The 22,830-nt window shown below is 41.8% G+C and overlaps 3 protein-coding genes across 4 annotated transcripts; 1 reads left to right on the top strand and 2 right to left on the bottom strand.

Moving 5' to 3' along the window:
* Position 1: 1 nt before the first annotated feature.
* pdcd11 (programmed cell death 11) lies at positions 2-12,860 on the bottom strand. Its single transcript, XM_053330931.1, has 36 exons — positions 12,803-12,860; positions 12,229-12,354; positions 11,780-11,926; positions 11,492-11,656; positions 11,202-11,363; positions 10,975-11,095; positions 10,629-10,804; positions 10,321-10,428; positions 9,883-10,095; positions 9,650-9,774; positions 9,491-9,551; positions 9,196-9,342; positions 8,820-9,071; positions 8,595-8,720; positions 8,311-8,505; positions 7,958-8,128; positions 7,649-7,862; positions 7,374-7,523; positions 6,799-6,911; positions 6,042-6,541; positions 5,845-5,907; positions 5,511-5,607; positions 5,235-5,324; positions 4,599-4,701; positions 4,288-4,465; positions 3,985-4,041; positions 3,762-3,881; positions 3,426-3,548; positions 2,738-2,906; positions 2,403-2,543; positions 2,137-2,283; positions 1,759-2,009; positions 1,423-1,591; positions 1,110-1,263; positions 645-810; positions 2-529 (listed from the first exon to the last, which is right to left on the bottom strand). Exons 2-36 carry the CDS (start codon positions 12,331-12,333, stop codon positions 358-360), a joined length of 5,451 nt encoding a protein of 1,816 aa, XP_053186906.1. The 5' UTR covers positions 12,334-12,354; positions 12,803-12,860; the 3' UTR covers positions 2-357.
* A 187-nt stretch (positions 12,861-13,047) lies between these two features.
* On the top strand, positions 13,048-14,751 carry atp5md (ATP synthase membrane subunit k). Its single transcript, XM_053330927.1, has 4 exons — positions 13,048-13,109; positions 14,244-14,348; positions 14,455-14,539; positions 14,624-14,751. Exons 2-3 carry the CDS (start codon positions 14,262-14,264, stop codon positions 14,536-14,538), a joined length of 171 nt encoding a protein of 56 aa, XP_053186902.1. The 5' UTR covers positions 13,048-13,109; positions 14,244-14,261; the 3' UTR covers position 14,539; positions 14,624-14,751.
* taf5 (TAF5 RNA polymerase II, TATA box binding protein (TBP)-associated factor) lies at positions 14,743-19,705 on the bottom strand. 2 transcript variants are annotated; one of them, XM_053330925.1, is made up of 11 exons: positions 19,288-19,705; positions 18,512-18,743; positions 18,090-18,405; positions 17,790-17,953; positions 17,534-17,669; positions 16,954-17,074; positions 16,671-16,800; positions 16,392-16,556; positions 16,093-16,270; positions 15,510-15,687; positions 14,743-15,282 (listed from the first exon to the last, which is right to left on the bottom strand). In XM_053330925.1, the coding sequence occupies exons 1-11, from the start codon at positions 19,703-19,705 to the stop codon at positions 15,068-15,070; spliced, it is 2,253 nt and encodes a 750-aa protein (XP_053186900.1). In that variant the 3' UTR covers positions 14,743-15,067. The 2 variants fall into 2 exon arrangements, with proteins under 2 accessions (XP_053186900.1, XP_053186901.1); XM_053330926.1 differs by having other exon boundaries at positions 18,512-18,740.
* Between the last annotated feature and the right edge of the window lie 3,125 nt (positions 19,706-22,830).

Here is a 22,830-nt window from a genome sequence, read left to right as displayed (position 1 = left end):
AGCGTTGTGGATTTATTGGTCAATGTAGTACAAATACTCCCACAAATATGTTATGCATCCTTTTATAAATCCATTCAAAAAAATGCAATAATCTAAACATTTACTACTCCCATAGCTCAGAATCATTCACATACAAAATTGATTAAAAATGCAAGTAGATGAAATGTTCAATATGTTTAAACATTTATGGGTGATTACAATCCTCTTCACAGAGATTTGTTCAAAAAGTTCAAAAGCCTCCAGTTGATGATAAAGAGTGGATCATTTTGAGCAGGAATCTGTATGAGCATCTGCAGCCATGACACACAGGAGTCCACGCACATACAGAAGATGTGTACAGTTGTGTGTATTTGGTCTTTAATTGGCAGCCTCTGTGCCTTTGGCTTCCACAAACTCCATGGCCTTCTCTTTGACTGCCTGGATGCTCTGTGGGGTGCCATGCTTCTTCTCATACTCCAGATAGCGCTTGAAGAAGAACTTGATCTTCTTCACAGAAACACTGAGGTGGATCACACGATCAAACAGCGCCCTGCAGAAATCAGAAACCCACAGAATTTTTTCATTATGCCAGTGATTTATTACTTAACGTGGGTTTTATGAACACAAAAGTTACAAGGAATAGAATAAAAAGTGTTCATCCTAACCTGACGTCCTTCTGTGCCCCGTGTTTGACCATGAGGTCAATGAAGACGGACCAGAGGTCTGTGCGTTTCGGGTAGCTTGTCAGGACTTTGTCAAACATGGTGCGACCTTTCTCTGCATTGCCGTAACGGAACTCCAGCTGTGCGAACTTTGCAATCACATCCACACCTGAGAGGGAGGATGACAATGCATAAAGGTTAAAACCTGCAGTGATACACAGCTGGGAGAGGGAAACAGGATCTGAATGGTTACACGCACTATTCACTGACACAACTGCACTCACACATCATGTCTAATAAATGAAGCATGAAATTACCATCCACTGAGACTACACTGTGTAAATTATTGTAATGCTTTAAGTGCTGGAAGGACTTTTCACCAAACTTGTATCTCTAGTCTACAGATGCATAGAAATACATCCAGCTCTATGATGTTACATCTTCACTATTTAAAACAGGCCATCTTACTTTCTTTGGAGGGCAGACTCTTCAGCGCCCTCTGCAGGAGAGCACTAGCAGCGTCGCTCTCACCCTGCTGGAGCAGGAAGGTGCCATAGCTCAGCCACACCGCCTTATTCTGACGGAAACGCTTCACCATCGTCTTATACAGGCCCTCTGCCTCCTGGATACAAACACAAGACAGGGCACACAACAAAGACATTAGCAGCCATAAAAATAAAATTTCAGCATCAGCTTTGGAGATCAGGCAGGAAGTAATAAACTGAGTTGCTATCAGCTCTGCTCAGGTGGATACAAAGTGAAACTGCTCAGTGGGTCATACCTTAGTCTTGTCAGACTTTGCGTAGATGTCAGCCAGCTGCTGGTAGACGGGCATGGGCTCACAGAACTGCAGTGCCCGCTCAAACACTTTCTTGAGACTCTCCTCTGTGCCGTACATGTTCTCCAGGTTGAGCAGGGCCACCCACACATTCAGCTTCTCCTGCTCCTCTCTAAACCAGAACAGAGAGGCATTTTAGAAAATAATACAACCATCTGTCTTTAAAATCTGTAATCTTCCTGCTGCCTTCTGCTCTTTTCTCTTACAAGACAAATGTATGATCTTAATAATAATCTGTCAATAACATTAAAAAAAAGAGTAAATGCACAATTCAGTCACCTGAAGGAAATAGTTTTAAGCGCCCTCTCGGCCACAGCTCGGGCCTGCTCGATCTGGGTGGCCTGCAGATGGTGAGCCATGTACTGGAGCCAAAGGAGCGAGCTGTTGGGCGAGGCGAGGAGCAGGCGCTCGAAGGCAACAGTGTCCTGGGGCCTCAGGTTGGGGTCCATCAGCTCGGTCTCCCGCTGCAACAGGGCCTTCTCTGCTGCCTTTTTCTCCTGCTCCAGCTCGTGCCGAGACTTTTTCTGGGCCTGGCGGTGAACAAGTAGAGAGGATGAGTTGTGAGATAAACATCAGGAAATGAATCAGATGTAGAAGAAGAAGAGACACAATGACAGACAATGGTTTTAACAGCAAATATGCTCCTTCCTGCCTCACCTTGCTACCTCCCTCTTGGTCTTCTCCGTCGCTGGAGTCTGGATCTTTATCTGCAGAGGCAGGCTTCAGGGAGTTCAGTCCCATGTCCCAGGAGAAACCTGCTGCCACCTGCAGTCTGGATGGACCTGCTGAGCTGGGCGTCACCTGCTGAAAGCAAGAAGGAGAATATTTATTATTCAGGTTCTGCATACTGTACAAAATCTATGGAGATTTGTAGGAATGGAAAAATTAAAAAAAAATTAAAAAGCAGCAGTGAATTTGCTCACTTTTGTAGACTTGGGTTTGGGCTCTTCTTCATCCTCTTTATCCTCCTCTTCCCTAAAGTACACCTCCACTCCACTGTCATTGTCCTCAGTCTTTGTTTTCTTCTTCTTCTTTTTCTTCGGGACCTGGGATTCTTCTTGTTTCTGGCAAATGAACATTTCAAGTTGCAGAGTACACAGAGACTGAGGTCAAAATCAATGCAGTGGTTATTACTCAACATGTAATAATAAAGACAAATGAGGATGACATTGATCTATATGGGGCTGGTTTTACTTTTAATTTAATGTACTAAAGTGTGATGTGAGAGTGGAAGGAAACATGGAGGCTGTTTTGTTACCTCCTCACTCTCGGACAGAGTGCGCTTCTTTTTCTTTGTGGCGTCGTGTTTCTTCTTCTCCTCTCCGATCAGACGCAGCGGCAGACCCAGAGACTCTGGGAGGACGTCTGGCTTCCCGGTGTCCGCGGGGAGAAGGGAGAGGTTGACAAACTCCTCCTTTTTGTCAATACTGAGGATAAGAATAGACAGAGCTGCAGACTAAAGATAGCAACAAAAACAACCCAAAAAAATGACATGACAAAGTTAATTCTAACAATGGCTGTAACCTAAAACTGCACTTGACTGAGGATGTATTAACACAAGAAAGAAAGATACATCATCCCATATCAACCTATTGATCCAGATCTTATTTCTGGTGACTGATATGATCAATTATGCATTCTTCTCATTTCAAAACACTACATTTATGTGTCGGTGGTGTGTGCAGACAGATAAAACACAAGGTCTCTATGCAACACTAAAGCACCTCGTGGGGTTCAACACCACAAATGTACGTGGATAGGGAACACGAGGAGGAGCATGCTGAGTTTAAAAAAACGGAGCGTGGATAAAGAAGACGTGATCGGATCAGTGATCGGTTTATTTAAACTCACTGATCGGTGATTTCAATAGGCTTTTTTCCTGTAAGGCCTATTGAACTCACTGTCAATTAAGTGTGAAATGTTTTTTTTGTTGTTGTTGTTTTTACCTTAGGATCTTTGTGGTGAGCAGGGTGTTTGGAAGCAGGTGCTCAGAAAGGACCTTGTGGTTGGCAACAAAATACTTGGAGGACTGCTGAAGCTCGGCTCTCCCTGTGATGCTCGTCGACAACCTGAAACACAACATGTGGAAAGAAGATGAGCGGGGTCTCTGTGGTGTCATCGCGCCTGCTGAATTACTACAGTTCAGAAAAAATGTGAAGCATGTCCTTTGTCATTAATATAAAACATTTAATCACCCTCCTGTCATCTCCTCTGTTTGTCTTTAAGCTCTATTTTAAGCTCTACTCGTCTCCAGCACGGAGCCGGATGAATTACTGGCTTACTTGATGAACACTCCTCGCTCTCCTACAGACTTGACGTAGCCTCTGATGATCTGGCCTGTCTTCAGTTCTTGTACAGATGAAACTTCTGCGTCTTTCACTGCCTTGGCCTGCGGGTTCAGCCTGGAGAAGAGCAGTTACAATCAATCATACAATACAATAAAAGAAGATTTGTTGTTCTATAAAGCTCTGATTTGTTCAGTTTTACAATGAGACCTTGTCATACCTTGATGGACGTAGGGACAACTGCCACTTTCCATTTTCATTTCCCAGAAGGTAACACCTTTAGTTAAAGAGAGAGGATAAACAACTGAATTATGATGGACTGTTGCTGCTGATAAATGTTAAAAGCAGTTAATTCAGTTTAAGATTTCTACTATTCTATCTGATTTTGGATTCCTTTATTTATCATAACATGGCAATACAGCGCCTCATTTACAAATACATAGCTTTAGATATGCACTGAAAGCATAAGTCATCAAAAATGGTTTGCTCAATCAAGCCAGAGACAGCTACACCATCTACTGACCTGAGCAGCTGATCCTTGCTGTACATCTCCAACGGATTTGGCCTGTAAGCATCAGCCAGGTCAGTGACGGCAACAGCCCCCATGCCACCAAAGGGAAGCTTGACCAGGAGGCCGACTTGTGGCTGTATGCTCGTCACCATCCCCAAAGTCACACTGTCTTTCTCCAGTTTATGGGAACCTGGAAAACAACAGGAATTGATATGGAGAGAGGCATAAGATCACCAAAGTACAACAGCCCAACAGCTTTTAAAAAAAAACTGATGATGAGAAGGAGTAAACAATGAATCAACAACGGTCCAAGCTCCTCCTACCTGTGACTGACAGTGCAAGGCGCTGAGGTTTGGAGCTCACTTCCACCACTTTGGCGTGGACAACTTGGCCAAGCTTGTACAGTTTCTCCGGGTGGCTGGCATCCTAAAAAATATATGCATTTTAAACCTAGAGTCAGACGGATACTGGATTTCTGAGGCTGATATGGATACCAAAATTATGGAGTAAAAATCTGTTGATATTGATCACTGATGCTTTTACATATAATGAATATATAAAAATCACTTTAAAAGACTTGTGATAAAGATATGTAATGAAGGCATGATATTTTACCATTTGACAATAAACTTTATTGTAAAATGACATCAGTGCACTCAAACAATAAACTTCACTGAGAATTTAGTAATTATAATTAGTCATAACTAACTAAACAACAAAAAACACATACAAAAAAAATAGCACATATATATTAAACTTAAATTATATTACCATATGAATTATATCGGCACATCGGGCTCTATTTTAAACATCTGCTAACTGTTAAATTAAGCATCACCTAATCTAATTTAACCTTTGACTCAGCTCATGTTCAGGCCCTCAATGTTAAAAAAAAAAAAATCATGTGGAAACACAAATGAACCACCCCTGCCTTAGTGTGGGAACAAGATTAAACTTACTTTAGGGTCAGTGATCATGGCCAGAAGTTCAACTGTTGCAGTAACACATGGATCAGTGGTGACCTCCAAACACTTCCTCTCTGGATTAAACTGTGGAGACAAACATAAACACGCTGAGTGACGACAGAACAAACTAACATTTCAAGTTTCTGTTCCTCAAACTTCTACTTTCTGTATTTTAAACTTGTTTTGATGTGTTTTTCCACTTTTGATCAAGAGGAAAACTTTGATGGACTTGCTAAAAAGTGATAAAGCAACACAATCTCCTCAACTTACCTTTGATACAAAGCATGTAATGTCCTCGCCGACCTTATAGCTGCTCAGCTTTTCTTTTGCTGTAACTGCTTTGAAATCTGCATCCTGGTTCAGTTTGCTGGGGAGACACAATACAAAGATAAACATTAAAAAAAAAGAGGAAAAAAAAGGACAAACCAAATAATGTAATGCCATTTGATAGTAACACAAATTACACAATCTCAGACTTATGTAATAGAAATGATCTTTTACATGATCTTATACGTGCAACATTTATTACAACAAAAGAATACTGACAACATTTATTATTATAATATATCAGTGTACTAAGAAATCAACTTCACTATACAGTTACCTGGGTATAAGTGTGAGCTCAGGAATGGTGTATGTAAACTTAGGATGGGAGAAGGGCAAGAATCTGGAAAAAAGAAGAGTTGAGATCATTTTAATTCCATGAAACTAAACAAAATGAGACAACATTAATTAAAAGAACAACATAATCAAAAAGTAGGAACTTTAGTCTGAAAAATGAGACACTACTGCATTGTTTACCTGTGACTGGTGGCCTCTCGCCCTCCGATGACCCTGGCCGTGACCACGCTACCCACTTTAACCGAAGATGTGGGGAAGGATCCCTGACGCACCTCCTTAGCCTCCACCACCTCAGACACGTGCACGCTGCCGATGCTTCCGTCTTCTAGCATGACTTGAATGCAGGTAGGCTTCACTGACCGCACTTTAGCCTGCAGGATGTCGCCAAAGCAGTGACCCTTGGAGCTGCTCTGGTTTTCTGAGATTGTGCGCTGTCGTTTTGGTGCGGTGCGCTTCCAGGACACGAGGGGGAGCCCCTGCAGTTCCTCGCAGCTGGGTTCTATGACCTCCACGGCCAAATACATCCCCGCCCTCAGCTTCTCTGACTCAGACAGGAATGTCTCGTTCAGGTGGCTCCTTGTCTCGATCATGGTCAGCTGAGCCGTGTCATCTAGTGAGATGGTGGCAAAGTCTCTGTCGATGTGCTGCAGTATCGCTGTGTACTTTGACTCTTCATTTAACTGTAAAAATACACATGAAATCACAATAGTGAGTATTTATTTATCATTAATAAACCACCTGGAATCAATTAATTGATCCTACTACCAAATATTGTTTGTGTAGCCATGGCTGCATATGAAAATAATCCCCAACAAGGCAGTATTTCCTCCTGTTTAAGTAACTTTTACTCCTTAGTCTGCCGTATCATTTAACGTGAGCTCAACTTTCCTGCATTATAAAACAAGTCTGCAAATGGCATTGGGAGTTCAATACTCACAGATTTCTTTTTTCCCACCAGTTTGGAAAGGATGGAGACGTGGACAGAAGTGGACAGGATGTCAACAAGAAGGACAACTGCAGTCACTTTCTGTCCTGAGGTCAAGCTAACACCTGAAAAACATGCAGCCAAAAGGAAACAATCACTTAAAATGTGATTTTGCAGTTTAACATGTACCTGAGAACAGAGAGATGCACTAAATCCATAGTTTATTTTCTGCAGTCAATTTGGAGCTTTCATCAGTTCACATATGGGTTTAAATTTGGTGAAAAGTATAACGTGCACCATGATTATGTCAACATGACTGAATTGCTTATCTACGTACTCTGTGGAGTTTTAATGCAAACAAAGTTATGTCAACATTTCTATCATTTCAAGGTGAATAATTATACGTACATCACACAGGTGCAGAAAACATCATCCCTGATAAAGGTTAACACCTGCACACTTCAAGTCCCAAAAGGTCAATGAAGTTAAATGTTTTGACATTTGTATTATTTCACACATTCATTTGGTTGATACATAATCTACATAACCTTATAAGAATTCATTATTATTTCTGTTTAAATACATACCCATGACATGGTGCTTGGTGGCCATTATAGTGGCACCAATCAAGTCATCGGACTTAAAAACAGCACCACTCTTCTTCACAGTGTCCACAGTCAGCTTCAGCTTCTGGCCGATAGACAGAGCAGCCAGCTGCTCGAGGAGCTCGCTGTTATCTGAGCACAGATAGAGATATCAAGAAGTTAGAGACTAAATTCTTCATGTGAACTTTGAATTTAATCAAAACATCAGATTTTAAACTGTTTATTTTGAAGTCTAAATTTACTTCATGAACACATACCTCTCGTAGCCAACATTTCAGTCACAGCTCTTCTCTCCTGCAGGCCTCTAATGAGTCTGGTCTGGGCGTCCCCCCCTGGGCTTATGACCTCAGACATCTTCAGTGTGACCAGGAATCTCTTCTTCTCCTCATCAAGGTTGGTCACCTTAGCAATGACTGTCTGGCCCATTTGGAAGGCGATTGTTGTGTCACTGAGGAACTTGTCCGTCATGGCCTGAGACACAGAGATGGAGACAGATGTTTAGTTTCAGCTGAAGTACGAAGGAGTAGGAACATCAGAATCTCTGCAGGTGCCGGCATATTACTCACCGACTTGGGTGCGAGACCAACAAGGCCGTATGGGAACTCTACAAAAACGCCATAGGACATGATGTTCTTGATCCAGCCGATCAGCTGCATTCCAACTGTGATCTCTGAGAACTCCTTGGCCACCACTCCTTCCTCCAGTGACCATCTCACTGTTGGTTTCTTGGTGAGAGTCTTTAAAAGAGGAGCAGCTAAGGAAAACAAATACAACTCCTGCTTTTCACATTTGAGAGATAAGAGAATTTACCTTTCTGAGCAATCAAATCAATCAAAGTAGGGTTCAGGTTAACCTTTCAGTTGAGATCATCTTCTCTAACCCTAAACCTACAAAAATCAGACTTTAAAAAAAAGGATACAATCCTCGTTTTGTTCTTGTTGAAGCAGACTAGATCAGAGATGGTGTCTCCCTCATGCAGGCTCTCCCACAGCATAGTGCAGTTAGACATGTGATCCGAGAGGTGCATGGTAGGTAGTGTTGCACGGATCTCTTCGGGGAGGATCGCCACCTCCAGACCGTTAAGTACCTTTTTCAGCACTTTGGCCTCCAGCTTCTACATCGATACACAGAGCAGATATTAGATGAGCAAAGTTGTAATGTTCAAACTTGATACAGTGAAAGCAGGAGGTCTTTTTATCTTACCTTTCCCACCTCACAGTCAATCTGGGGCTTGGGAATTTTCTCAGTGTCTTTTGCCACTGCATCCCTAAACGTCAGCACCATCTTTGCCTTCTCTGTGTCGCAATGAATTACTTTGGCCTTTAAGACCTACACAAATAAACAAAAGCAGCAATTTTATTATACTAAAACTCCAACAACCTCCAACTGGATTATTAAAAAACACACCCGATTCTCTGATCTCCTCACCTGACCGACGTAGAAGACATCCTCAGGATTGGCGATTGGCTCAGAGCTGAGCTCGCCGAGTGGCACCAGGCCCTTGACGCTGTTGTAGAAACGGACGATGCAGCCAAAGTGTTTGACGCAGACGATGTAGCCGTGGGAAACGCGGCCGGGACGGGCGTCGTCGTAGCTGAGGAACAACGGCAGGGAGCTTTCGATCAGGGCTTTCTTTCTGGTCAGGTACAGCTTCTTGTTCTCAGGATCTACAGACAGCACCTGAAAACACACGAATGAACACACGCAGACTTATGAAAAGATGACTATTGAACTGTTGATGCTTCATGGGACAGATTTCATTTAGTGTGATAACTTTAAAAACGAGGTGGAGGACTGTACTCACCCGACATTTGACCTTCATGCCCTCCATGTACTTCTTCTCAGGGTTCTTTAGGACGATGTCGGACAGGTGGGTCCGGGGCACCAGGCCTTTAATGTGGCCGGACAAATGCACCACCATCCCCTGAGTCAGCAGAACTGCCACTGTACCCTGAGAGGAGAAGACACAACATATAACCCAATTTCTTTTTTTTCATTTATGGATGTAACTACCTAAAAATGACTAGATGAGATCATCGGTTGACTGAAAAAACTGTTGCTTTAACAGAATCTTTAAAAAGCTGATTTTATATATTTACCTCTACAATCTGACCAGGCTGAAGATCGTGGTATCTAAAGAAAGGCTTGTTTATCACGCTCCTGGAAACAAGACAAGGAACAAAGTGGTATTATACAAACTGGAATGCTGAATTCAACACTTACTATGAAATAAGATAGATAAATGTGAAGCCACGTACTTGCGCAGACTAACAAAATGAACTTGGTCAATGGGGCTGAAGTCCAAGATCCTGCAGGTGTGCTCAGGTATGGCCTGCACTTTGTTGTCATTAACTGGCTCGTTAGACTCCTTCAGGTGGTTCCTCTGTTTAAGAAAGACAGTGAAATTATAATTAGGCGAGGCTGAGCTGGTAGAACACCTACAGAAAGCTTTAGGTCCTCTTAAAATATTCAAACCATCACTGCGACTCACGTGAACGAAGGCCCGTGTTTTGTCAGGCAGTTCCAACATGGCTCCAGACATGTGGTGCATAGAGGTCAACTTGCAGCCTTTCACCACCTCACCGATACGTTCGCCGCAAGCAGGGGAGGGTTCAACTCTGCTGCCGGGCTGAACGAGGTAGCTGCGCAGGCTCAGACCCACCAGACGGGTGGATGGCTCCACATACAATAAGCAGGCTCGCACCTGAAAAGATGAATAAAAAATAAAGTTACTCTGTCATGTTTATACTTTGTTATTATCATCATGTGAAACAAAAACATTAAGTGGTAACAGGTAACACTAATGTAAGGCAGTTTCAAAGAGATGCACTTTCGAGAGAATCAATGACAGTGATTTTGAGTCATCTTAAAATAATAGTGATGCTTTGTAGTACACGCCACAAGGATCCTTGTGTCAGATCAGCATTACCTCGCCTCCCTCAGTGTAGCTGGATGCCTGTTCTGGATCCATGTGGAGGAAGTCCACCTGGCCACTAAACGAGGACAGGAAGTCTAGGAGCAGACCGTGTTTGGTGACCTACAAAAGGGAAAACACAAAGCATTTCAACATTATCAAAATTAAATCCTGTTTTAGAAGTTATGAGATCAAATGAACAGCATTTAAGACCACCTCAGAATTCTCCTCATACACTTGAAGATGCAGCAGTGTTAGTAAAATGTTGTTGTTTTTTTTTTTGAAAGAGTAGATGACATTGAAAAGATAAAAGTTGTCTCTACCTTTTTGATTGTAGCTTTGACTTGAAGACCAGGCAGGAGGTTAGTAAGGTTCCAGCCCTGCTGGGGTTCAGCACAGGGCTGGGCGATGGTCGGGGGACAGAAAGAAAGCCGGACCATGCGTCCATCATTCTTCACTTCTTCTAATTGACAAGTCACATACTGGCCCACTTTCAGTTCTGGACACGTGAAAAAGAAATAATCACATGAGAGACACTGACACTTCACAACAACCCATCACTTCTGTAATGTGCCTGACTGATGGAGTGAAAAACCCTGCTCACAGACAGATCTTCCAAAACTGAATGTCTTTAGGGAATGAATAGTGGTGTGATTTGTTTTGTCATACCTTCAGGTTTGCTTTGTTTATCTGTCACTGCTTTCTTGGGCAGGAAGGCTTTAGTTCCGCTTACGCCAATGTCAGTGATGTAGCCATGATCCTCTACACTCTCCACACATCCAGTCAAGACCTGAATCAACATACAGCATCGATATTTCAATCTTTTTTTTTCTTGATGGATGTTAAAACATTTTTACAGCCAACATTTGGTTAAGTGATGCTCATGTCTGACTCACCATGCCAGCTTTCAGAGAGCTTGAAGTGAGAGCCTTGTTGACCAGCTTTGGGTTGACCGACAGCTGGATGCTAATAGAGCCTCCCTTTGCTTCATCCAACTTGGCAACCACACACCTGAACACCATGCCAGGATAGAAGAAGTGTGGCAGAGAGTAAATCTCCTGTTAAGTAAAGGCACAACATTGATGTTAGATACTGCAAAACGTACCATGAAATATGTGTTTGTTTGTCTATTAAGCCACCAGACTCCACAGATCCAATAAACAGAAAAAACAAACATCTGGCCTACCTCTGTGTCGACCGAATCCAGCTGTTGGCTGAGCAGCTTGGTGTACGAGTCACAGATGTTCTTGATGCTGAGGAAGCCGTGCAGGCCACAAGGCAAACTGACTGTCACCTCAAAGTCTGCTACCTCCTTCACACAGCCCAGCAGGAGCATGCCCTCCTTCACATTCTGGGAAAGAGAAAGCATATGGAGTTAGAAGATGTGCTGAATAACGTTTTAATTCACAGGAAATTAATCTGCATGACATGTTTAATAAATGATAAATATGTGTTGATGCTCAGCAAATCTTACCTTAGCATGTAGAATTTCCACACACTTGGCTGCAGTGTTGAGGGTCAGACCATCTCCTTTCTCTTTAACGGTCTTTGGCTTCTTGAATTTCTTGCTGTCATCTTTGGACGCTCCCTTCCTTTTCTTAGCTTCAGGTTGTTCACTTGGCTGAAGGAGAAAAATTAATCTGTTCATTAATCTGGAGGTTATTTTACTGACATTGTGTAGGCCGGATGAGACTAAATATACAGGTCATAATTAGAGAGGCAACGATTATTCAGTTAGTTGATCAATACAAAAATGTCAGGACAACTATACTTGAAAATGTCCTTGTGGTGTGATGTGATATGAATGAAAAGAATGCATAATCCTCTGTCTGAGCATATAACACAGCCACAAACCGTCAAGACAATGTGAAGTCTTTGTACGGTAGTGTGGATACAGAAAAAGGGGTAAGAGTTGAACTCTACCTGGAACAGGTTGTCCACTTCAGTCCGTAGAGTCACTATTTTACTCTCAGTGGGCTTCTTGTTGGTTGTCCCTCCTCGAGGGAAGTCCTCTTCCACTGATGCCATGTTTGCTGTTATTTCAGATGTCTACAAAAATAAAAAAGTCACTATTAATGGACGGGCACTTTGTATCCTCTGAACTGCTGCTGATAGAGATTTTGGGTTATTACATTTGAGACTTGTGGAGTTTTACGTATTTTCGACAGTTAAATCTCCAATATGAAACAATGACTGCATGAGAGGAAAGCCCTGGAGCTCTGTTTCTCATGCACATCTACCACAACAGGGAATAGCGAATAGGTAAAATCGAACAAAGAGTATATCAGTTTCATTGCTACTGACGATAAGGTTAACACTGAAAACATGCATCAGATTCTGTAACGATAGCTGATTTAACATGTCTTAACGCTCTCTCTAACCACTATGTCGGTTTAACTAGTACAAAAAGAGCCTATTCAGAATGAAACAAATTGGATTTTAAATCAAATACATATAGAAGTATTCTGTTAATATTGGTAACGGGACGTTTTCTTACTTTTAAATCTCCGGCTTGTAGATCTCCAAACTCACATGTTGTTCAGCACGCCATGTTCACAACCCGGATGAAAACTTCACACGGGCGTTTCTTTGTTCGTCCAATCACAAACAAGTAAAAGTGATTGGCATTCCTCTCGACCATTCAGGGATCGTTTTCGGTTGTATATTTGAGTGACATTATTTTGGACCAATAGTGATATACTTAACTTGCTACGAGTAGGTGGGATTTCCTGGCAATTTTAGTTTTGCGGCCTCTGTTGAAGGGCACTTGTCTCATTCAGTCTGCAAAGGGTCGTGTGATAAAGGTAAGACAATGTGCTTTATGAAAACTATCAGGCTATATTATTTTTGTTGTAGCAGTACTGACTGGTCCCTTTGCTATATTTTAAACTACTCTGTGGCAGTGTAGTATTTTAATAACAGCTTAAAAATGCAGTGACTAGCAGGCTAACCTAGCAAGCTAACGAGAACGTTCTTATGGCTCATGTCAAACAGCAGGTATTGACCGGTCAAAGTCAGGCTGAATAAAATTAGAGCCGAATAAGCTGGTATACATTGTGTAAAATTATTAAATAATAGTGGGGTGACATTAGGTGAAAACGTTATCCTGCAGTGTTGAACTAAAATGTGCTTCCAGCTTCTTGACATATCAGTGTATGGAAGACGAACGACGCTGAAGTTAGCTTCTGCTTCGTAGTTAAGGACAAGGGTAACATATGATATTCAGCTGGGACGAAGGTCTTCACCTCTTACACTTGTGCAAGACGTCGTAGCAAAAAGTCTTAACGATGTTTAAAATCGTAGATTCAGAGTCGTGAAACATTTTTTGCTTAAGACAACTGGAAACCTCAGATTTCACTACCATTTTTCCAATCGAGACCAAAGTAGATCAGGTCCAGGTCATACAAATCTGGACTACATTAACAAGGAGACTCTAAAGACTCATTGAAACGCAGTTGCATAGTGATGAAGCCTTTATTCTGTTTAAGAACGATTTCCCAGCTTTTATTCAGCAGGTTTTCTCCATGCAGACATTACAACAGGCTTAGAGCAAAGTCAGTGAAACCGCCTCTTCTGTTTTTCGTAAGCAAAATAAAGATTTTCCTAATCTGAAAGTGGGTTTAAAGTGAATTAAAACCTTTGCTACGACGTTTAACCTTTTTTCACTAGTGTAAGTGACGCAAAACGGAGCCTGAACCCCGAATCGGAAACTAACTTCGTCTCTCTAAGTAACATACTGAGACAGTTGCAGATTATCATGTAACACTTACTGTAACTAGTAATAAGGTAGTTTACAGATGCACACAGTGGTCTGTGTGGCAGGCTGTAGTAAAACTTTATTTTTCTGAAATGTTACAATTTTCCACCCCTGCTATTGTCAAGTGCAATGTGTACATTCTGTACTATTATCAGTCATTGGCATTTCTTTGTTTTGGTAGGACCATTAACAATCCATCATGGGAGGACACGACGCCGGAACCCAGCACCAGTTCACTGGCATTGCCAAGTACTTCAACGCATACACGATCACAGGAAGGAGGAATGTGAGTTTGCAGTACTAATGTGCCACTTCCCTGGAAATAAATTTAATTTGCATGCATCACCTCCATGTATGCAGTGCTCATGTTATCCCCCTTTTTTTCCTCCCAGTGCGTTTTGGCAACATATGCCGCTATAGCCAGCATCTTCCTCATCTACAAATTGAAGCCCAAGAAGGCTGTCACAGCAAAGTGATGTAAGTATGACGACACCTCTCTGTCCTGTTTCGTTTCCACATCCATCACAAATTGCTGATATGTTTCACTTCTTCTCTTTACAGATGTCTATTTTGACCATCGTTTCAAACTGCTGGGAGGGGAGAAAGCAGCTGGACGTGCTTGTAATAAAAGTATGACTGTTTGGATTGCTTATGTTAATAAAGAACACTTATGCCCAAAACATAGAAAACACTTTATTTATTTACACCAGTATAAAAGACTATTATACAGAAATGTCAGCCACATGTTGAGCAAAGCTGTATTCATGGCAGTGATTTTCAAAATGGTCCTTAAACATCAATGGCACTTTTCTCAGGCGAGGGGGATATCTGCAATAAATCAGCTTGACTGAGGGTCACAAGCTGGCTAAACTATAATCTTCATTCACAGCTAGATAACCAGAGGTAACCTGATAAAACGGTTTGATTTGACTCCCACTTGGACTTTAGGGACCAGATGTTTACTTCATTTCAGGCTTCCATAGATTATTTTCTCATAATTCAGTTTTATGGATTGTAGGCCCCAGCGGCTAACAGCAGGTTCCTCCTGGTGAAGTGAAGATGTACGACCGGCGTGGATTTACTTATGTAGGTGCCAAGCAAAAGCTCCTGTGAGTTCTCTTGTAGATGGACGTGTCCTGTAGCTGCTGTGAAGTCATCAGTCTCTAAATCATCAAATGCTTTCATGGCGTCCCACAGGCGAACAGTGTTGTCCATAGAGCCTAGAAAACACAAGAGGCTTTGAATATTTGGCCACTAGATGGAAACATGGTAACCTGCAGCTATGATTTCAGAAACACCAATATCTGCAGGTGATCACACTGAAATCAACAGATAAATGAAAACTTAAGTAAATAAGTTTAGTATGAGAAATACATTTAGTTCAACAGTTGATTTGAATACATCTTAAACTGAACTTAAATATTTAGAGACATTGTGGAGCACCCACCTGAGGCGAGGATCTCGCCGTCCCTGCTGAACCTGAGAGAGTAGATGGTATCCGTGTGACCTTTGAGCTCTCCAAACATGAGTCCATGACCGATGTCCCACAGCAGAACTCTGCCATCAGTCGCTCCTGAAGCCAAGAACTTCCCATTGGGAGAGAAAGCCAGTGCGTGGATAGGACCCTGAAAGATGAAGTTTAAAAGACTGGCTCAGTGATGGTCTCTGCACTCAATTCTGCCAACTGTGCAATATGTGGGTGTATGGAAAACACAATCACACAACAGGTTGGCTGTCATAATATGACCTTGATAACAATGTGTAACAAATGATGTCCTATATAATGGATTGTTGATGCCAGAGATGTCCAAACTATTCCTTAAAGGACCATGTGGCTGCAGGTTTTCATTCCATCCAAGCAGGAGCACACCATGCTTGACTCATTTAATCAACTGATCTCAGCCTTCGACAATTGATTAGTCAAATCATGTTTGCTCTTGATCAGCTGGAACAAAAGCCTGCATGCACACAGCCCTTTATTGAATAATTTGAACATGCCTGGTCTAGGCAGCTCTGGTGACCCTTCTGACCTTGTGACCAGTGAAGATGCGCACGCAGTTTCCTGTCAGGACGTCCCAGAGGCGGATGGTGCGGTCAGATGACCCAGTGGCCACATAATTGGAGTTGGGGTGGAAGCGGGTGCAAGTGATGTCAGCTAGGTGACCGGCAAACATCCGTAGAGGCTGGTAGTGATCGGTTGCCCACAGACTGTTGGAGAAAGCAAGAACACACCACTGAAAGTCACCAGCATACAGAGTCGCAGTAATACGTTATCCTCTGTGTTAGAGAAGAACATGGACAGAATCTAAGGAAGTGTGCAGCTTCTTACCGGGCGACTCGGTCATGTCCTCCAGAAATAAAATAGTACCCATGAGGTGAAAACTGGGTGTCCCATACAGGGTAGTTGTGGCCTTTGTATCCCACCAGACATGTAAATGTTTGGAGACTCCACAGCCTGACTGTACCATCCTCAGAACTTGACAACAGGTAGTTTCTGAAAGGCAAAAAGAATAATTACCTTGAAAGGAAATTATGTTCAGAGTCACATGGGAAATGGGTAGAGGGCCACTTTTTCATTTTTCATATCTATTTTTCTAGTTCTTTTTACCTGTCTGGGCTGAAGCTGATGCCATACACTGGGCCACTGTGTCCATATAGGATCTTAGACTCGCTGGCTGTCTTTTCATCCATGATCCTCTCCAGCACATCATCTGACTCTTTGTCAATCAGATTCAAGTCTTGAAGAAGAGAGAAAGGGAAAGATGGGGAAGGAGTTCATTATTTTCTAACGGTAACACAAATAAAGATACCTTGTTCGTAAGGCGCACTGTTGGATAAGAAAGCTGTGGTGGTCACAGTCATTCAGCGTTCGTCACTGACACACGCTGTACCTGCTGCAGACTTGACTTTGCGGAGCTTTTTAGGTGTGACGCTCCATACTCGCACCGTGGAGTCAGCGAAGCCTCCTGCTACCAGACTGGAGTCGTCTGTGAAGTCGACTGCAGTCAGACCCTGCAGGGCAAAAGATGACAATAATTATTAATGACTTCTGCTGTAGTTTACAATCAACAGTCCAGTCTACTATCTGCTTAAATGTACACACATGTTAAAGATGACCTGTGGAGTTTTTCACACATTCAGTATTTCCAGAATGTATCATGTGTATCCTTAAAGTCTAACAGACATGTGAGAGTAAGACGCCCTTCCTAAAAAATATTATTCTATATATTAAATGGTGCATTGTTTACAAACATGCTTATTCCCTGCATATACTGCTGCATTGCTAGGTTTCTTAGCACTTTATTACCACCGACTGTCCATCAGAGAAAAAGTGTTAAATTAAAGGCGGGACTTAACAAGGCTGCAGGATGATTCTAATAAAAACACTGCCCGACAGCATTATTAGTGTTAAAAAACTCCACGGGTTAACTTTAAAGACACAATGAATGGTTGTGATTATAGAGGTTTGACCTGGTACGCATTGAGGAAAGTGTAGAAGCAGATGGAGGGGAGACACTCTGGTCCCAGGCGGATCTTCTTGGTGGACTCTTTCATGTACATGATCTTGTCCAGCTTGTCTGAATCCTTCAGTTCTGGAAGAGGGATCCTGAATAACAAGATCATGAACTGGGGTTATCAACAGGTATGTAGCACAATGCTGTAGCTGAGTCAGCTGATAGAGGTAAGAGATGAGAATCTACAGTATATGAACCAGAAAAATCCCTACCTAGTCTGTGAAGGTGCATTAGGATCCTGCTTCTTGCTCTTGGAGCCCATACTGTCCTTTTTTGGTTTCTTCTTCTTGGGTTTTCCCTCCTCATTCTCTGCCTCTTCATCCTCATCGTCAAGAGGCAGTTCAATTTCTGGTTCCTTAAGCAATCCATAGTAAACCTACAGGAGAGCGAATGATGGTGAAACAAGGACTTATAACATGGTCATCGAACAAAGAAACAAAGAAGACAAAGAAAACACAGATCCCGTTATGTGTGAGTGTGTGTGTGTGTGTGTGTGTGTGTGTAATGCCAACCTTAGCCTTATTGGCCTCTCTCTTGCCCTCTCCAGCCAAGCTGCCAGACATGGCATCGATCTGACTCTTGCTGCGCGGCATGCCATCGAAGATGTCGATGTAGAGGTGCTCCTGGATGATATTCCAGATCTGGTTGTTCTGACGCTCCTGCAGGTGCCTCTTAAGCAGCTGGTAAGAGTCACGGGAGATGCGCAGGACAAACTTGCTGGTGCGAAAATCCAACAGCGTCTCATTGCCTCTCATGTGCTCCTTCTTTGTTAGGCTGGATAAAATGTTGAGGTCGTCTTTATAATAGCACTCCTGATCCCCACTGAACCTGAGAGGGTAAGAAACATAAGAAGTGGGGTTATTGAGGGATGACATTTAACGCAAGTAAACTCTTTTCAATTTGGAAGAACATAAAACACATTAAGGAAACTCACTTTTCAAAAAAATTCTTGGCCTCATTTTCGTGGTTGTTGTACACCAGCTCCAGATACATGTGGACAAACAGTGGGTAGAACACCTGGGACAGTTCTGCTCGGTGACAGTCCAAAACAGTCTCTATGAACTTTTTCAAGCCACTGTAGTAAACCTTGTAAAGAAGTGGGTCTCCCTGCTGGCTGTAAGCTGACAGAACCACATTGACATCTGGCTGGTCCTCCCCAGAAGCTGCTGACAGAGAAGTTGAGTGAGACGGGGGACAGTTATAACAGCGTACCATTGGTTTAGCTCAATTACAGATTTAATAACAACACTGGATTAGTCCAATCTCATTTTTACAGCGGTTATCTATACCAGATGTGGAAATGGTCTTTTAAAACATCACCTGAACCAACAGTTAAACTACAGAATAATCCTTTAACTTGATGACAACTAGCTATATGCCAAGCTAGCTCACTGCCACTGATGAAGACTATGAGAAAAAAAAAAAAACTTGCCAAATTGAGAGTACCTTCGATCTTTCATAAGATAGGTATGTCTGAAAACAAATGGTTTCTTCTGCACAAACGTTGACAATTGCCGCCGAAATGAACTGGCTTCAAATTAAAAGCCTTCTTAAATCCCAAACAGAGTAAACACGATTTTTAAAAAACCTGTACACTAAGTGAGTAGTAATTTATGTAGGAGTTTGTGTCTAACTTATAAGTGATTTTATGTTGACAGGAAACGTTTACTTTATTTTTAAAAAACAGCAGCAGCCGGGTCTAATACGGACCTTTGGGTGGCGCCTGAGCTACGGCGGTGGATGAGATGGTCACCCGGCTGAGAAGAGAGTTTGCATCCCCGCCATCTGCGTCCCCACCTCCCGCTGCACCTCCAGAGCCTGCCCCGAAGGAATCACCCCCCTTCAGATCCAATGAATCCTCCGGTAATCCAGCTTCACGACGCAATATATCGACAGACTCGGTCAGTTTGTTCTTTCTCAGGAATTGCAGGACTGCGAGTAGCGTCTGCTGGTCCTCCGAGGCTCCCACCGCAGGTTTGGTAGCTGCAGCCGAAGCAGTAGCCCCGGGGGACGTAGAGAGCAGTCGTGCGTCGTTTACATTGTTATTTCCAAAGCCGTCGTTTGATGGTTCTGTTTTTATGTCTTTTTCTTCATCTGTGTCGACCAGACCACCCTGCACGGCCGCCATTTTCGAAATGAATTGCGCATGTGCGAGGTTCAACAAAAGGAAAACGTCCACCGTGCAAGATCAAGTCACCTGATTGGTGCTTACTGATGTCACGTCAAAACTCAGGTCCCGCCCCCTCTCCACTCACCCGTTGCAAAACCTGGATTAACATGTTCATCTTCTAGGTTCTTATAGTCCACATACAGTATATAATATCTACCAGGATTTATAACATGTCCATTTAGGTTCTTATAGTCCACATACAGTATATAATATCTATCTGGGCTCTTACAGTCCACCTATACAGTATCTACCAGGATTTATAACATGTTCATTTAGGCTCTTACAGTCCTAAAATAGTCATCCAAACTATCTGTGACGTCACTAATCATGTCCGCATGCCCAGCCATTAAATCAGGTTTTCAATGAGCCCAGAGAAACTTTCTTTCTACTTTCAAGAGATGAATGTGAAAACGTGTCAAACTCTGCATGTACATTATTCTGCACAGTGAAGCTCAAATATTCATCTTAAGGAATGAGAAGGAAAGCACATTCTTGAGTGGAGAGACTATAATGATTTTAACAAGACCATCACACACCATATCACCACCATATCATACAAATTACATACAAAAATTGTAAGCAGTTATTAAATTAGAAACAAAAACAAGAGGCCAAGTCAGATGCTTACTTATGGAGTGAGGTAGCAAGTTATAAATGAATTGTTCTGGTTTTGGTTTTTAAGTTATATTATTTAATTATAATTACATGATTTATGTCTGTGTTTGGAAATGACTGTTCTCACTTTTCTATGTTTCCCCTTAGAGTAAGTGTGTTTTGTTTATCCATAATTAAACATAATTCATTCTGTTTAGACTTAGCAGTAATAATAAATAATAATAAAGTTTATTTATATCACTAATCAAAACCAGAGAATATAAAGTGCTTTACATGGACAAAATGAAAAAGCTACAGAAAAAACAAACAACCACATGCAGACAAATTTACTCCAATTGAATGAAGGAATAATGTAAAATACATTTTCAGAAGTAAACAAAGAATATATGTTTATACATATGTGGGGAATCCCATTTATCAATACCTTCTTTAAAACTGTATGCTTTTATTTATGATTAGATATGTACCATTTTATACCAGATGGTGGCAGTTTAGTCACACATATAACCCCTGCCCTGGTTGCCTTCTTTGACAATGCATTGCTGATGTCACCAGTCAAATGTAATGAAACAATAAAGAACATGCTGCCAGATGAACTTATAATAAGACAGTATCCTTAGGGACAAACACATGTGATGTATGTTCACCCTGTCAGCTCAGTCACTACCAGAGACCAGAGACCAGAGACCAGAGATTTGTTCATGACACATCTTCTTTTGTTCTTCTTATTGTTATTTGTATTTTCTAACTTTGCACCATCTTCCCCTCTAAATCCTAGCCACTCTCTATAGGTGTGATGTAAATGGTACACAGTGCAGATTAAATAAGGTGATGAACATACAGCTTTTACAAAATGCAAATGACACTTCTCTTCAGCAGTATGGTCTCACCAATCACTTCATTTAATGTTGTGTATGCAAAGATAACTTGACATGACAGACACTACTCACACGTATCAGCACTAATCAATCTGCATACTGCTGAAGCTGAATTTCTGCCTATACACAACACCACACCTTCTTCCCCTCTGAACTCCCTGTCAGAGACACACAAACTGCTGACCATGCGTCTTTTGGGTCAGCAGAACATCTGTTTTCATCTGGAGGAGACTGTCAACAGAAAAAAATCGGAACTTAATGGTGTTTCATTGTATTTTCAAATAGTGCAGGAGCCATGTTTTACTCATTCAGTGCTTCTCTTGAATTTAAGATATTGCAAATATCCCCTATACATCACTCTGTACTTACTTAATTATTTAAAGCAGCTGTGGAAGAGACTGTCTATTGTTTAATTTAAAAATAAAAATCTTAAATCAGTGACCTTCACCTTGCTTCATCTGTATATATACTGGGTCAGATAAAGGTGAATACAACGAGAGATATGTCGAGCATGCACAGTGCAGAACTGCTGACCTGAGTGTTTTATATATCACATACATTGGCAGTGTCTTCCAATGTTTAACACTTAAAGTGGCATGTGTCTACCCTTCTCAATTAGCTATACAGTGATCCTGCACATATGACACGTGTGTCTCCCACACCCTAACCAACCCTCCCAACCCCCAATCCTCCTCCACATGGAGAAAAGCCTCTGCAATGTTATACAACGCCCTGCTGCTTCTGCTCTGAACTCCTCTTTTGTCCCACAGGCTGCAGGTTCAGGCTGCTGCAGAGTTATCACTCCCATGATGTCTAGCGTGGTTGAACTGGTACAGGAGAGCGGATGATCTGCAATGTACTTGAAATAAGCTAGAATTTATAATAATTGAATTTACTGAGGTTTAGAGGTCCAGAGAGGTTTTGTGAGAAAAATACTTATCTGGGGAAATGAAAAGTCAGTAATTACATCAAATTCTGCCATCAAATGTTATTTTATTTCCAATATTTTTATTTCAATTTACAAGCTTAACAAGACATGGAAACTCAGCAGTGTTGACATTTATTTGAAATAAAACTACTGCAGGATTGATTTTGTGAAAATGAGAAGGGACCACAAGAATTTAATTAAATACTACTTAAGAAACATTTTGAGGTACTGGCACTTTCTAATTTCTAATTGTTTTGCTTTATTCACACTTTAGAATATTATTCAGTGTTATTGTTCATCTTTCCTAAATGCTTTTGGTGATTAAACCACCATTAAACTATAACTCTCTCACCTTTTGTCTTCTACTGGCCCAGACTGACCTCATGGCCTTATATTTTTAATGTAAAGCTGCTCTTGACAAAAAAAAATGAAATGGGTGAGTAAAGCGGGGAGAGACACATGCTCAGTCAAGCCGTATCTTCTTTTCACACCCCAGTGATGACTTTGCTATGTTCCTGTCTCTCTCTCTTTCTCTCTCTCTCTCTCTCTCTCTCTCTCTCTCTCTCTCTCTCTCTCTCTCTCTCTCTCTCTCTCAGGAGGCAGCAGGGTGTGGCATCACCCAGCAGGAACAGCTTTCTAGAAGCACACAGACCAAAAAGAAA

Source organism: Scomber japonicus, chromosome 2 (genome assembly GCF_027409825.1).
Source record: "Scomber japonicus isolate fScoJap1 chromosome 2, fScoJap1.pri, whole genome shotgun sequence".
In the NCBI taxonomy this organism is placed as follows: domain Eukaryota; kingdom Metazoa; phylum Chordata; class Actinopteri; order Scombriformes; family Scombridae; genus Scomber; species Scomber japonicus.
Note: the sequence above shows the minus strand (reverse complement) of the source record. Positions and strands in the feature narration are given on the sequence as shown.

What these genes read in the sequence shown, in the direction of transcription:
- pdcd11 (XM_053330931.1), bottom strand. Translation starts at nt 12,333, where the DNA reads ATGGCATCAGTGGAAGAGGACTTCCCTCGAGGAGGGACAACCAACAAG. An exon ending in CGAGAGGCCACCAGTCACAG is followed by an intron (nt 5,908 to 6,041) that starts GTAAACAATGCA and finishes TCTTTTTTCCAG; the next exon opens with ATTCTTGCCCTTCTCCCATC. An exon ending in CTCACCACAAAGATCCTAAG is followed by an intron (nt 2,907 to 3,425) that starts GTAAAAACAACA and finishes TCTTATCCTCAG; the next exon opens with TATTGACAAAAAGGAGGAGT.
- atp5md (XM_053330927.1), top strand. Translation starts at nt 14,262, where the DNA reads ATGGGAGGACACGACGCCGGAACCCAGCACCAGTTCACTGGCATTGCC. An exon ending in CGATCACAGGAAGGAGGAAT is followed by an intron (nt 14,349 to 14,454) that starts GTGAGTTTGCAG and finishes TTTTCCTCCCAG; the next exon opens with TGCGTTTTGGCAACATATGC.
- taf5 (XM_053330925.1), bottom strand. Translation starts at nt 19,705, where the DNA reads ATGGCGGCCGTGCAGGGTGGTCTGGTCGACACAGATGAAGAAAAAGAC. An exon ending in AGCTCAGGCGCCACCCAAAG is followed by an intron (nt 18,744 to 19,287) that starts GTCCGTATTAGA and finishes CTTCTCTGTCAG; the next exon opens with CAGCTTCTGGGGAGGACCAG. An exon ending in GCCAAGAATTTTTTTGAAAA is followed by an intron (nt 18,406 to 18,511) that starts GTGAGTTTCCTT and finishes TTACCCTCTCAG; the next exon opens with GTTCAGTGGGGATCAGGAGT.